Source organism: Platichthys flesus, chromosome 20 (genome assembly GCF_949316205.1).
Source record: "Platichthys flesus chromosome 20, fPlaFle2.1, whole genome shotgun sequence".
NCBI classification, from domain to species: domain Eukaryota; kingdom Metazoa; phylum Chordata; class Actinopteri; order Pleuronectiformes; family Pleuronectidae; genus Platichthys; species Platichthys flesus.
Genome location: NC_084964.1, coordinates 9,762,993 through 9,776,287, shown reverse-complemented (window position 1 = coordinate 9,776,287; position 13,295 = coordinate 9,762,993). Strand labels below are relative to the sequence as shown.

Below are 13,295 nucleotides of genomic sequence, written 5' to 3'. Positions count from 1 at the left end.
GCAGCTTCCTTCTACCAAGTTGTGTGGTTATGTGGTTATGGATCCAGTAGTTTATTACATAAACCTGTTGACTGACAAATCAAAGGTGAAAACATAAACTCCTTAGCAGAGGTTATAAAACCTCCACCCATCTATCAAGGACTTGTCACCAACATTAATAATTATTAGAAACACAACAGGAAATTAAAAGTAGAATGAAATGTTTTGAGAATATCTAAATAGTTGACGGGTAATTTTCTGTTGGTCGACTTTTCAATTAATTTATTAAAAGCTCATTTCCCCCCTGCTACTTAGTCTATAGGGTTTTTATATTGTATTTTATTTACATTGTATAGATATTGTTTTATTTTTGTCGTGAAATGACTGCTGCTTGTACATCAAATTGCCCTTGAAGGATATTAAAGATTCTTTTATAGACAACTTTAGTTAATCACAAGCTGCACAAACCAAGCTAGAGCAGCAGGGGGCAGACGATAATTTGTCCATCTTCTTACAGTGCTTAGTTCTTCATGGCAATCAGCAGGCGGTCGTTCTTCAACAAGAAGGCCAGGGTCCGATCCCCACTCATTCCCATCTTCAAGCTGGCAATACACTGAACTCTCAAAATTGGCAGGATCTCTTCTATTAATTGCAAATATCTTAGACTATGTAAACTTAAATTAATTACATAAAAAAAACAAAAAGAAAAAAAAAAACATTCCTGTGCACAGTTGAAAAACAATGAGGATGAGGCAGTAAAATCTCCTGAATCGTATGAGTTTACTTTATCACCATCTAGTGGTAGCACAACCACATTACCTCAACAAAGACCAATTATCATGAATATATGACAACATATTCTATAACTATTAAATGATTTATTATTGTTTCTAAGTGTATCAGGGTATTCAAAACGCAGATTTAAAATACGTTTTGATGCAGTGGAAGATAATTATAATCAAGTGTTGTGTGGCCACCTGTAATGTTAGTAATCAGAGGGCATTATGGTCCGTGCATGAAGTAATATTCATCCATATTTGGTCTGGCTGTATGCGGAAAAATGTCCCCTTAAAAGTGGTATTATTATTTCATCAAATGAAAACGTACAATGGCGTCAGCGCAACTTGAACATGACAATTTAACAAGGAAATGGAGATCCATCATCAGAGTGAAACTCCCCTTTAAAGTAAAAGTTTCAGTTTGTAAGGCTCCTTGTTTTCCACAAGGCCTTCATTTAAGGCCTTGTGGAAAATTCTCACCCATACTGAGAGACGCCTGTCCGAAGACAAAGTTCAAGGAGTTTTGGGGGTACAGGTCAATCATTGTGATTCCAACAACAATACAAAAATCATCTTTTGGCTTCCTTTTGCCTCCTGTTGCCCAGAAATGTCGAAGATGACCTACAGAAATGTAGAAGATCACCTTCTACATTTTTTCTTACAATGTTGTGGAGAGAAGGTGGAAATGACAGAATGTCCCTGGTGAGATTAAAGAACCTCGCCATGTTGTTGACACCGGAAGTCGTTTATTGTGTGACGTCACGTAAACAGAGGGGCGGAGCTTCAGGCGACAGTGACGAACAGCAGCGAAGAAGACGAACCCGCTGCGATGGCTCAGCTAAACCGCACCGACTATCAATGACTTACATCTGACCACTTTATTCTGTAGTAGTTTGTTAACTTCCCCTGTTTTACTGTCTAACGTGAGACCGTCGTCAGGTCCTGACACCAGCTAGCGGCGAGAGGACGGAGTACGAAGGCGGAAGAACTTTCCGGTGCAGTTAGCTTAAGTAGTTAGCTTCGGCACCGCCGTTCACTAGCAGCAGTAGCGGCTAGTTGGCTAGCCTAGCTTAGCTTAGCCTAGCCGGCTCTCTTTGCTGTCTGCCTGGAGCTCCTCGGGATTTCATTGGGTAAACGAGAGTACCTAGCAGCTAGCTGGTTAGCTGGTTAGCCCTCAGGCTTCCAGAGGCAGGCTGTGGTATCGCCGGGGCGTTGGATGGTCGGTTGGCCGGCAGGTTGGGCTGGACTCGGAGCAGTGACAGGGCTGAAGTAACCCTCAGCGGAGGTTTGTGTTGTAGCCGGCTGGAGGTTAACTCTCTCACGTCCTGGATATTCTGGTGGGATGAGAGGAAGCTTGCCATATTGATTTTCTACGGACTGGTTGTGGAGCTGTGACATAGTAAAGGCATCTGAACCCGGCCCACAAGAAGTATCGACCTTTCTGGTTGCCCACCCCCCTAAACAAAAACACACCCGACAAGACTGGAGAAATGCTGACTGACAACAGGTAACCATTTCCACCGTAATGCAGTCCCCTCATTCCACACAGGATTACAATCAAACACCTCAGCTGTACTGCAGCATGGTGTCCAGATCATTCCTTTCTATAGCACACTAATCTAGACTGTTCCGCCTAACAATGCCGTAGCTATACGTTGGATTAAACTCCTGCTAAATCCCAGTGAAGTTATGTTAATCATTTTTGTTCTCATAATGGGAGTGCCACATGTCTATTCATGTAACTGCTAGGTGTGTGTGTTGCTATTTTTGGTTCGTCTTCATGTTCTCTCGACTCTCGACGGTCTGACTCCTTTCCTCCGATCTCCCTCCCCCTCCCTGCATAATTTCTGTCACACTATCGCCTCCACTTTTACATACACCTCAGCATTTAACAACACTCCGCCTCCCTTTCTGCTTTCGCACAGGAAACGACACCGTAGCTGCGACCGCGAGGAGGACCAGCAGCTCAGTTCACAGGCCAAGAGGTCGGGAGGGGGACCCAGCCTGCTTGTTTCAGATTTGGACTCAGAGGTGAGACTGAAGTCCGTTCATCTTCAGACCATTACACAGTCAAGCATTTCATGAAAGTTGTCCTTTGGGAGAGGATGAATCTGTCTGCAAAGGTTACATATTCTCTGTCTTCATGCATAGAGTCTGATATTTGTGGATAAAGAGAACAACCTGACATCCCGCACATAAATACATGCCCCTGTATTCCATATGCAATGCACCAGAGTTGGGAGAAGCACTGAATGTTTTATTTAAGGATTCTCCATCCACTCATGAAGCTGCTCCTCGGGGCCCCTCTCTATTCTGTGTTTGCAGTCTTCCAGCAGTGACAGCAGTAACGGGATCAGTAGTCCAGAGAGAGCCATAGTGGTCACTACCAGGCCGTGCATACACAGCCAGAACAACTGCATCGCCCAGCATTCCCTCAGCCCAACGCCTGAAGACTCTGCCAGCGCCATGCAGCACGGTTTCCACGGCAACGGCAGCAGTGTCTCTTACGACCACATCAACAGAGTCCTGAGGGAGGCGCACTTCAGCAGTCTACAGACCAGAGAGCGCCCGGGCTCGACATGACTGTGACCTCTGGCCCTTCTCCTGACCTTTTGTTCCTCACCCATCGGTGCAAACGCCGCCGGCACGGTGGCTCCTCTTTGAAAGCCTCAAGCGACACACTCGGGTCAGGGGGAAGGGGATGTCGTGTGGGGAGGTTTACAGAATTCGGGCACAAAGGCTCATCCCCAGCTCGCCATGTACCATTTGTTGAAACCATAAGCACATCCGCCTTTCCATGGCCCAGCCACTGTGGTTTTCTGTGCAGTATTGATGTGTAAGTGTGTTTGTGTGAGTGCATGTGTGTGCACGCACCCTGTGCACTTTATAAAGAGTTATCATTCTCTTTACATGCGTGCATCGATGTGTGGACATTTTCATTGGTGCTAATCACAAGAGAAGTGTGATGATGATCCAAAGTGCTTGCAAAACTAAATAAAGCTCAGCACTTTACTCAATAACTCCTCATTCTGTTTACTCTTGACGGGGGAAGGCACTCACACGTTTGTTTCTGTGAATTGGGAGTTGTGATCCCCTTTATCAAATAAGTTGATGGAGGCCAACTGATTCACTCCCAAGGAGCACTATTAAAATACATCTAGTTTAAAAGAGTTTAGGCCTTTTCTGTTTTCTCTAACCAAAGTAATAAAGTTAGAGTAAACTGTATTTTGCAGTTATTTTCCCTATCAAAAAGCTAAGGTGTGGCAGGTCAGAAGGTTCAAGTTAATGGAGCAGTGGTTCTTCACGAGGCACACCAACCTCAGATTGAACCCTGGCTAATTCCAGAGTTGAGAGTTGACGCAGCAGCCCGCTGCTCTGCTAGTTGACACAGCTCAGTGCATTTAACAAATCAAGCCCTTCAGAAAAAAAAGGTTGTCTAAAGGAATTCAGAACCAGGTTTTGCTTCTTCAGCATCTAACATGTGTATGAGCGTGTCATAAGACTGTCAGCCATACTTGTTTATGGGCGGTTTAATATGACCAGTACACTGTGTTGCAAATAAAGGTGTGATAATGATTCATATTTTGTGTAATGTTCCAAATCATTTGACATTGAAATAAAGTGTTATTGGAAGTGATGTTTGAGATGATTCCCATTTGTGAATTTGCAGCATAGTGAGCCTCACATAAGTAGTTGTTGCTGTAACAAAACACAGCACGTTTTATTCTTCAACCTGTGCAGCAGCATGGCTCACTGAAACAAAGTGACTGTAGCAGTAACGGTACAGTAGCTTTCACTATGTACCAGTAGGTTTCCATTATGGTATGTCGTTTGTACTAAATGCCACATTATAATGTGTCACTGAAATTACCATAGTAGATGCAGTTTACATTATATTAAGAAGTGACTGTTAAGTTGGAGATATTTTGTCATTATGCTGATTGCAGATGTTTCGCACATTGGTTATTGCACAAAGATAATGTCAGCGAAAATGTCCACATTAGTTCTCCACACTCAGTTTTTTCATAAAAGACATGCACTCTATTCTCATGGGTAGGTTTCAATCAATACAGGGTACAATGACTTAACTTAACTAATACTGATAGCTTAGTACCAACGAAATATGGAAGACGACTTCTTTGTAGTTTCATGAGATCATAAAATCAAAAAGCACTTGTAGTGCAAATTACAAATCAAGGGATTGTCTCTCAGAGGTTTCAGGGGCTGCTGCGGAGGTGTAAGAGTTGTTACCTAAAATAAATCCTGAGATAAAGCAGCCATCAGTTAGAACCTGTAATTCAAGACGACCATACTCGTGAAACATCCCTCATCGACTACAGCACAGAGTCCTTAATCTGTCTCTCACCAATTCTGCTGCTTAAAGGAGCAGCGTGGAGGATTCAAAGCAACCCTGTTAGCACAAATTGTATAAAGGAAATATAATAATCACAACCTGTTTTCTGTTAGTAACTCATGTTTTTGTTCACTTAAAATGAGCCAGTCACATGGAAATGAGAGGCAGGTCCTCCTCTCATATTGAATAACATTGTTTCTCCAGTAGCCCAGAAGGGACAAACAAAACACTGGCTCTGAGGAGGATGTTTTGTATTCTATGCAAACTGAAGGCCAATGCAGGTTCTGCTACATTTTTGGAAAGAGAGGGGGGAGGGGTTGAGTTGATCACAATGTGCAACCTCACTGATAAAAGGCTCTCCAAGCATAGTTCAGACTACACGTCTTTTAAAGACATCGTATCACTGTGCAGATCATACCACTTGATTGACTGGCGACAGGGTCACACACTACGCACTCTTCACCCCGCCTTGTGCTCTAAATGGCAAATTTTATATATATATTTGTTCTTAACTTATCTAGATATTTGGCCTGCTAGAAATGTAGTCGGAGGAGACAACGTGTCAGCAACACTCTCAAATTCTGTATTCTTTGAAGAGTTCACACACTACGAAAAGATTCTGCAGGTGAATATTTTAGAGCTGGAAGCCTTCCGGTTTGCATTTTAAGATTGGCCTATCACGTTTGAGGAGCCTTTGGTTTCCTGCAAGTAAGCAGTTAATGTGGAGCGCAAATCACGCAGAAAACATGAACCAAAATGCATCAGCAATCAGCTTTTTAGTTTATATGGATTCATATGCAGTTAACTGTGAATAAAGATGAGCCAAAATGTTGTCTGGACCTTGAGCAGCTACTAGAAGTGTCACTGTTTGTGTTTTGGGTGGAGAAACATTTGTGTAGAAACTAGTCCAACTGTAAACAGTGTACGATGAATGGAATCAATTCTGTGTACACCAGAGATCCAAAACATCCACCGAGTGGAAAATCGGGTTAAAACCATGAAATGTGAACTCGGCATAAATCCCACACGCTACTCCTGTAAGTACAGCTTCCACAGACGCACCCCACATATATGAATAGACAACTTGGACATAATATGAATCTGCTGCCTCTACAGTATAACCTTGCAGATCTGAGTTTTTTTTTAATTAAATAGATTTCCTAAAATGATATATATATATATATGTGATGACATCATTGGTTTAGGTAGAACAGTCCCAGCAGCAGTTGTTGGTCAACATTTTAGAAATGAGAAGGCAGATACTGGCTGGCTGCTATCGGATGCAGCCGAGTTGCAAAATGAAGGAGAACTCTCACTGTTTGTACTGGTGACAGGGGCAGTTGAATGTTCTGCATCGTCAGACCTATACACAGCTGCATTCTGCTTTAAGCCATCCTCCTTTCTGTCTGTGTCAGTCGTGGACATTTCTCTTTCCCTCTCGCACAGCGGCCTCCCCCTGTTCACCAGCTCCATTCCACTGAACAGAGACACTCTGCTCGGACAGAGCTGCTCGCTCTGCGGCTCATAGAGAGGAGAGGAACCTCTGTCTCTGGTAAGCTCTGGATCATCAACAGCCAGTGCAACGTCAGCAGTCCTGATGGGCTCTGGATGAATGGAAGAAAGTGTCACCTCACCCCCGTCAAGCATCAGGTCTGCCGAGTGTTTCTGTACCAAAGCCAGACCAGAAGGGGATGATGGGGGATCTGGTAGCTGAGGGACATCTACGGTCACAATGTCAGGCTGAAGATGGTTGAGGTTGGTGCTGTCAGCAAAGCAAGACGGTAGTAAAGGGCCTGAGTATGAAGATGTGTGTGGCTGATTACTTGTAGCCTGGTGGCTGCCGTTTGCTGTGTCCGGCTTGGGAGCGTTCACAGATCCACCGGTCAGAGCTTCAAACTGACGCAAAATCTGTTCGGACGAGAAGAAAATGTATCTCCTTATCTAGTTCTGTCATCACCACGTGTCGTTTTCTATGTCTGGCTCCCTTACCTTGGTGGCTTTGTTTGCCACAGGCCCTGGGGGCCCCTCACTCAGCTGGCGAAGTCTCCTTTGTGTGGCTCCAAACATTTGCTCCAGAGAGAGGAGGTCAGAGGTCATGAGGCATGCGATAGCACACAGAGCCCTCTGCAGGATTGGAGGAAAACGAGACGTGACTGTTAGGATTGCACAATATCAAAAAGAAAACCTGGGTGATCAGCGAAGCCAATTCATTACCATCTTAACAGTGTTTGAGGGATCTTGAAGTTTGCTTGAGAGCAGCTCCACCACAACCTCACAGTTAAGAATGGAGCATCTGAAAGATAAGATACAAAGACAAATATTATATCACTTATTTAAAGAGCAAAGACAAAAGGTAATAACCATATTAAATAAACAGAGTGTCAGCCAAAACAGCTGTATTCTCAGGCTGATTAAAAATGTAGTAACTCTTTGATGAAGTGTTGGTTCTCCTCTCTGGACAGGAACACCCTGGATCCTTCAGTCAGTCTGCTGATGAGAGCCATCTCCTGGCCACAGTCCCCCAACTGCAAAGCATCAACCCTGGAAATCAGACAGGGATCGAAAAAGAGAAATTAAAATAACTGTGGAAAAGTGGAGAATCTGTGCATCATCTCAGACTAACACTGACTGCACAGACAAAAATATATTATGTTAGGTGTTAAAGTCTGAGTTCAAGTAGAACTACAGTAAAACCGGTGTTCATGGAAAACTCTCTCCTCACACAGCTCCACAGGCTGACCTTGCTACTAACCGTTCTGATAGGTCCCCACTGCTCTCTCTGCTGGCCCCCGATTGGCTCCCGGTCCCCGCTGACTTGCTGCCAGCTGAGGCCCTGCTGTTGGCTGCGATGTCCTGAGAGGAGTTGTGAGAGGAGCTGTTGCCGCTGTCGGTCTCTTCCCAGCCGCCTCCTACCTTCCCCGGGCACCGCTGGGTCACTGCTGCGGTGGAAGGACCAGAGAGTCAAGGGGAGAACATTTATGGATTTAAAGTGGAGTCTCAGTGCCGCAGCTAGAGCTCATCAGTGACTCATATACTGTTACACAAGGTCATAATTAGAGATTGAAGCCTGTAGTCTGTGTTTTCTATCACACCGTTAATGACTGACCTTTCGGTTTGCGAGCAGGCAGGTTATAGGCACATGCAGGCATCGCAACCTCTATGGGTGCAGACGGCGCCACTACGGCCCTATAATGGTTTTCTTGGAGACGGATGCCCTGGTGTTCAGTCGGTGGTAGGACAGCACTGGCCACTACCTCTGCAGCTTTCTGGATCTTATCCAATAGTGAGTCACTGCCTGTTGGGAGGCACAGGTACACACATAAGCTTTATTTGTTTGTATATTTTTGTGTGTGTGTGTGTGTGTGTGTGTGTGTGTGTGTGTGTTGGGCGATTACTCACCTGTGCCCTGCTTCCCTGGACTGTAACCAAAGCCCTGCATTCCTGACCTGTGGTCAGAGCCCATACCTGAACAAAAAGACACAACACATCTATTGTTCCTATGCTTTCAGCTCACAAAATTCAACAACCGAGAATTCTGTGTCATAGATGTCTCTATATATTGGCACTCAAGCACTTCTTATATTTGTTCATGACATGTTAACTGAGGTCCAACTGAGGGTTTTTAAACGTGCCCATCATCATTATCGTAATACGTGCAGTGGTAAACCTGCACAGCCTAACCAGCCCTCTTCTCTGGACTTTATCTGAACATTACATGATTTCCACTAGATGTCTACGTATCCAGATTAAGTGAAAACACGATTTTTAAATAAACTAAACCTAAATGTAAGTAGGTTTAAAATTAGTTTCAAGGTTCACTGACTTGGAATAAGGGAGAATGGGGCTTTCATTGCCGGAATGTCTGTTCTTGCTCTATGTAACTTAAGTTTTCAGGTACGATCTCCTGTGACAAGTGTGTGACTGAGTTCAAGAGTAATACCGAACTGCCGAACAGAATCAGTTAAAAAGACTTTAAAACCAGCATTCATCTCCAATATTCAGAAAAGGAACTCTTGTATTTGTTAAGCCAGCAGCTCTTCTGGTTCAGGAAGTTGTGGATCATGAGTAATCCATCCTTTAGTTGTATTTTAGTTTGGTGAGTGGGACGACACAGTCAGAAATACGGTCAGCAAAACGATAGACTTTTCTGATTTTGTTGCTCACCCATGCCGTGGTTGAGTGGAGAGACGCTGCTCTTGTTTAACATTGCATCTGTGAAAAGTGACCTGGCCACTTCCTACAAACAGACAAGACAAAAAGCTGAGCGAGTGCGTAACTTTCACAGCTATGTGATGATTGAGATGAAGAAATACAACTCGTTTCTCACCTGTGCTGTATTCCTCACTTTCTGGTACAATGCTGTGCCATGAATGGGATCAGGTGGGCCACTATAAACTTGAAAAGCGAAAAAAATGTCCAGTGGCAAACAGTGAATATTCAGGTAACAGAGCAAACAGAGAACGCTGAGATAAATGGAGGTAAAAGCAACAATAACCTGACGCTTGCTGGATGAAGGTTGAGTTCCTTCTAAGTTCTGTGAGGAAATGGTTTGAACCATGGCTGCAGAGATGGACAAAGATCTTCAGCACCTAAAAAACCGAAGGAAGAATTGAATTTTGAGTAATTGATGCATTTATCTATTTTAAAATTTCACTGTGCAGACAGAAATGTAGAAACACACTGGTCTTACCTTTAATTTGACGTGACAGGACCCAGCTTGCAGCCTCTCCAAAAGGTACTCCAACAAACACTGACCACAACCTGAAGATTCATGGGAGATTTCTAATTGGGTGGTTAAGGATATCACTATGGAGAAATCAATACACCTGATTTGGGTAATGGAATATTTATTCACCAATTATCTAAACCCCTTATCCTTTAACATCTGGTGAGAGGCAGGTTACACTGATCAACGACCATTGACATTTGTGAACCTACGTTCAATTAAGAGTCTCCAATAAACTTAACCCCAATCTCAAGTCTTTGGGCTGTGGTTGGAAGCTGGACAAAACCCTCATAGAAACAGGGAAAAGGATGAAAATAAGAACCTTCATGCTGTCAGCCAACGTTATTTACCGATGTGTCACCTCTTCATTTTCACTATCCATCCATCCATCCATTATACATATTATCATTTGAGGGTCACAAGGAGAGCTAGAGCCCATCACAGCTGACCATGGGGCATAAATCCATCGACACACACATTTACATCTACGATCAATTTAGAGTCTCCAACTTGCACTCTGGGAGGAAGCTGGAGGAAACACAAGAACTTTCAAACACTGAACAGAAAGACCCTGACCGAAACTGGATTCAAGCAGCGAACTTTCTTGCTGTTGACCTTGATCTGTTTTTGACAGCTCCTGAGCATATTACATAAAGAGTGAGACATGTTATTGAGGTATGGAAAAGTAAAATCATAAATCATAAAGCTCACAGTGCTACCATTTAAATTTCTCTGACTAAGCTGACATTTTGTGGCAATTTTCTAATATAATGTACAGTATTAATAGCCATTCAGTATCTATCAGCCAAATCAATTCATAAGCATGTGTCACGTGAGCAATATATCATATCTATACCACCGTCAGAGGCTACAAATACTGTATACAAATATATAAATATATATACAAATACAACAGAAACTGCCACAGGATACTTCCAATCTCCTGGAACAAGTAGCCAGGACAGGGGTTTTCATCATCTGCGGTAGCCTTCATCAGGGTCGGCACCTAAAGAAGAGAGGTGGAAGAGATCACCAACAAATGGTGGATGAGTGTCTGGGTCATACAAATCCATGTGTGTAGTGGAATGCTGATTCTCATGTTACTCGCATGTCTCACAGAACCATTCATGAGTCAGTTTAATCAACTGTTAAACTAATTCTGACATGGACAGGTGTAGTTTTCAATCGAAACTTTATCGGAACACTCCGGCGTGTCAACAAAAACATGACAAGATATGACTGGATGTGTGTATTCGTGTTGTTAGCTTAGCAGGCTAATAGCAAGCTAAAGGTAGCACAAGTTAACAGGCTTGAACAGGCGGGTGGACGCTACGTGGAGCTCAACCCGCTCCAGGCAACTGTCGGTCGGCTCCTCTCGCTGCTCGGGCGGTTCTCGGTACTCACTTTCTGGAGGAAAGCTAACCGCTCCATGAACGTTGCCATGATTTCGCAGTCCGAACTCCGGGTTCCTCATCTTCCTCTGAGGGCGGAGCGAGGAGGGGCGGGTATTCGAGGTGACAGCTAGCCAATCGCGGAAGAACGAGAAATAATCCTAAAAGCGTATTGGCTCTTGGGTGCTGGGGTCTGGTGACGTCTACCGTTGCGCAAAGTCGAATCACCGTTAAGGGAAGCAGGAGGGGACATTTTGAGTGACAGGGAGATGAGCGAATCGCATTGACGGATGGTCCACGGGGACGTTTCCTTGATGACAGGGTCAACAACATGGCGCTGCCCATGGTTTAAAGTATGAGTCTGCTCATTGAGATGTATTTGTCAAGGTTGCCGTTAAATTTGAGAAACAGCGACGCAGCGTCGGAGTCGGAACCATCGTCTCCTTTCTGACGAACTCTGCATTTGACTTTGAGGACGTAAAGGACGTCAGCGGAGTCAGTGAGCTGCGGCCATGTCCGGGTCAAACGTGTGGAGTCGCAGCAGAGAGAAGCTCCGAGCTTTCCCTGAACTGTTCGCTCAGTGTTCAGCAGAGGTGAGAACCGACACCCGGCAGCAGAGAGCAGGGACATGGGATCACTCAGCAGTGAGATCTACTTCTCTACGGGAACATTCAGCCCAGCGAGCTACTAATGCTAATAAAACATGTCAGGGATGATAGGATAAGATAACGGATGGTCAGACAGAGGTGGACAACGTGAGGGTATAATGCAGAAGAAATGGCAATAAAATAAATTTAAGATACAGAGAATAGTTACATAATGTACACCTATCACTACAGACAGAATTAACATTTGTAGAGAAATAAAATAAAACAATTTGAAGACAGAGAATATGTAAATAATATACACATATTACAGGTGTATAGAGACAGAAATATTATTTGTAGAGATACGTACTTGAATAAAACACTGGAGCAAAGGATGATTGCATGAGGATGTATACTGTATATATGCATTATAAATAAGGAAATATTTAAATAGACTTATTTATATATGCATTTATAGATTGTTAAAAGTATAGAAGCAGGTATAGTATACACTATGATTCTTAAAATGTTATGTTGAATTTAATTAAACTGCACAGTTGCCTAGATGTGCCAGATTTTTTTATATGCAGATCCATGAACTATTCTCCTTTAAATCAACTTAATATCTCACAATGTTGAATAAATCCGAATAGTGTTTCTCTGTCTAATTTCACCTTCTGTGCAACTCAGGCAACAGTGTATGGGAAGTGCGTGGCAGCCACCACGACAGGCAGACAGGAGTTGAAGAAGGACATGTGTGCCAAGGAGTTTGAAGCACTGAAGACCTGCTTTACAAACGCCGTAAGTGGCAAAGACAATCAACTGGTCTTTCCCAGATGTGATTTTTTTATTTAAAAATCATAATTCCTTTTTGTATTTCAGGCCAAGAAAAGAGTCAAATAAATGGGAACCATCCTCCTCATGTAGGAGCCACAGAAATCAACAGTTCAGTACTCAGGCAGAAGACGTGAATTAAGTGTTGAGTGGCTTGTGAGGTTGAAAGGAACAGGAAATGGCTGCTTCATGATGCTGGGAAGCAACTGACAGTCACACAGCTTGACAAAAGACATTGTAAATATGGACACTCTAGGTTACTGCCACCCGTCAGTTATGTATTTTTCAGCAGTGCATTTTTTCCTAGAATAAGTATCTTGATTTAAATGTGTACTGTAGAGATGTGAATAAACTACAATTATTGTCCCCTGGTTGTATTCCTCTGCCCACCAGTGCAGTTTCAGTCTACTTACATTGACCACTGAAATCTAATCCGTTCAGCTTTGAGTCCAAGTGACAACTGGTCAACTTTTGATGAAATTCCTTGGTCAGACTTGAGAAATCATGTGCAAGACGACAGAGTTTTTTTTAATCCACCTTGACCTTTGAGCCCCCACATATAATCAGTTCATCCCTGAGTCCAAGTGAACGCTTCATGCCAGAACACATCCTGCCTCGAGCCACTGGGTGTCGCCAGCGTGGGGG

General features: G+C 43.5%; 3 protein-coding genes across 4 annotated transcripts; 2 read left to right on the top strand and 1 right to left on the bottom strand.

Annotated features, from left to right (window-relative positions):
• The first annotated feature begins 1,522 nt into the window (after positions 1-1,522).
• si:dkey-21c1.1 (uncharacterized protein LOC100150256 homolog) lies at positions 1,523-4,395 on the top strand. The gene is made up of 3 exons (XM_062414168.1): positions 1,523-2,265; positions 2,684-2,789; positions 3,084-4,395. Exons 1-3 carry the CDS (start codon positions 2,249-2,251, stop codon positions 3,339-3,341), a joined length of 381 nt encoding a protein of 126 aa, XP_062270152.1. The 5' UTR covers positions 1,523-2,248; the 3' UTR covers positions 3,342-4,395.
• Positions 4,396-4,448: 53 nt separating this feature from the next.
• tepsin (TEPSIN adaptor related protein complex 4 accessory protein) lies at positions 4,449-11,375 on the bottom strand. Of its 2 annotated transcripts, none has more exons than XM_062414166.1 (13): positions 11,243-11,375; positions 10,772-10,844; positions 9,803-9,894; positions 9,608-9,701; positions 9,440-9,507; positions 9,277-9,349; positions 8,512-8,577; positions 8,219-8,407; positions 7,865-8,051; positions 7,540-7,653; positions 7,327-7,405; positions 7,102-7,236; positions 4,449-7,020 (listed from the first exon to the last, which is right to left on the bottom strand). In XM_062414166.1, the coding sequence occupies exons 1-13, from the start codon at positions 11,279-11,281 to the stop codon at positions 6,346-6,348; spliced, it is 1,884 nt and encodes a 627-aa protein (XP_062270150.1). In that variant the 5' UTR covers positions 11,282-11,375; the 3' UTR covers positions 4,449-6,345. The 2 variants fall into 2 exon arrangements, with proteins under 2 accessions (XP_062270150.1, XP_062270151.1); XM_062414167.1 differs by having other exon boundaries at positions 7,865-8,048.
• Positions 11,376-11,507: 132 nt separating this feature from the next.
• ndufaf8 (NADH:ubiquinone oxidoreductase complex assembly factor 8) lies at positions 11,508-13,016 on the top strand. The gene is made up of 3 exons (XM_062378706.1): positions 11,508-11,822; positions 12,507-12,617; positions 12,699-13,016. Exons 1-3 carry the CDS (start codon positions 11,742-11,744, stop codon positions 12,717-12,719), a joined length of 213 nt encoding a protein of 70 aa, XP_062234690.1. The 5' UTR covers positions 11,508-11,741; the 3' UTR covers positions 12,720-13,016.
• The last annotated feature ends 279 nt before the right edge of the window (positions 13,017-13,295 follow it).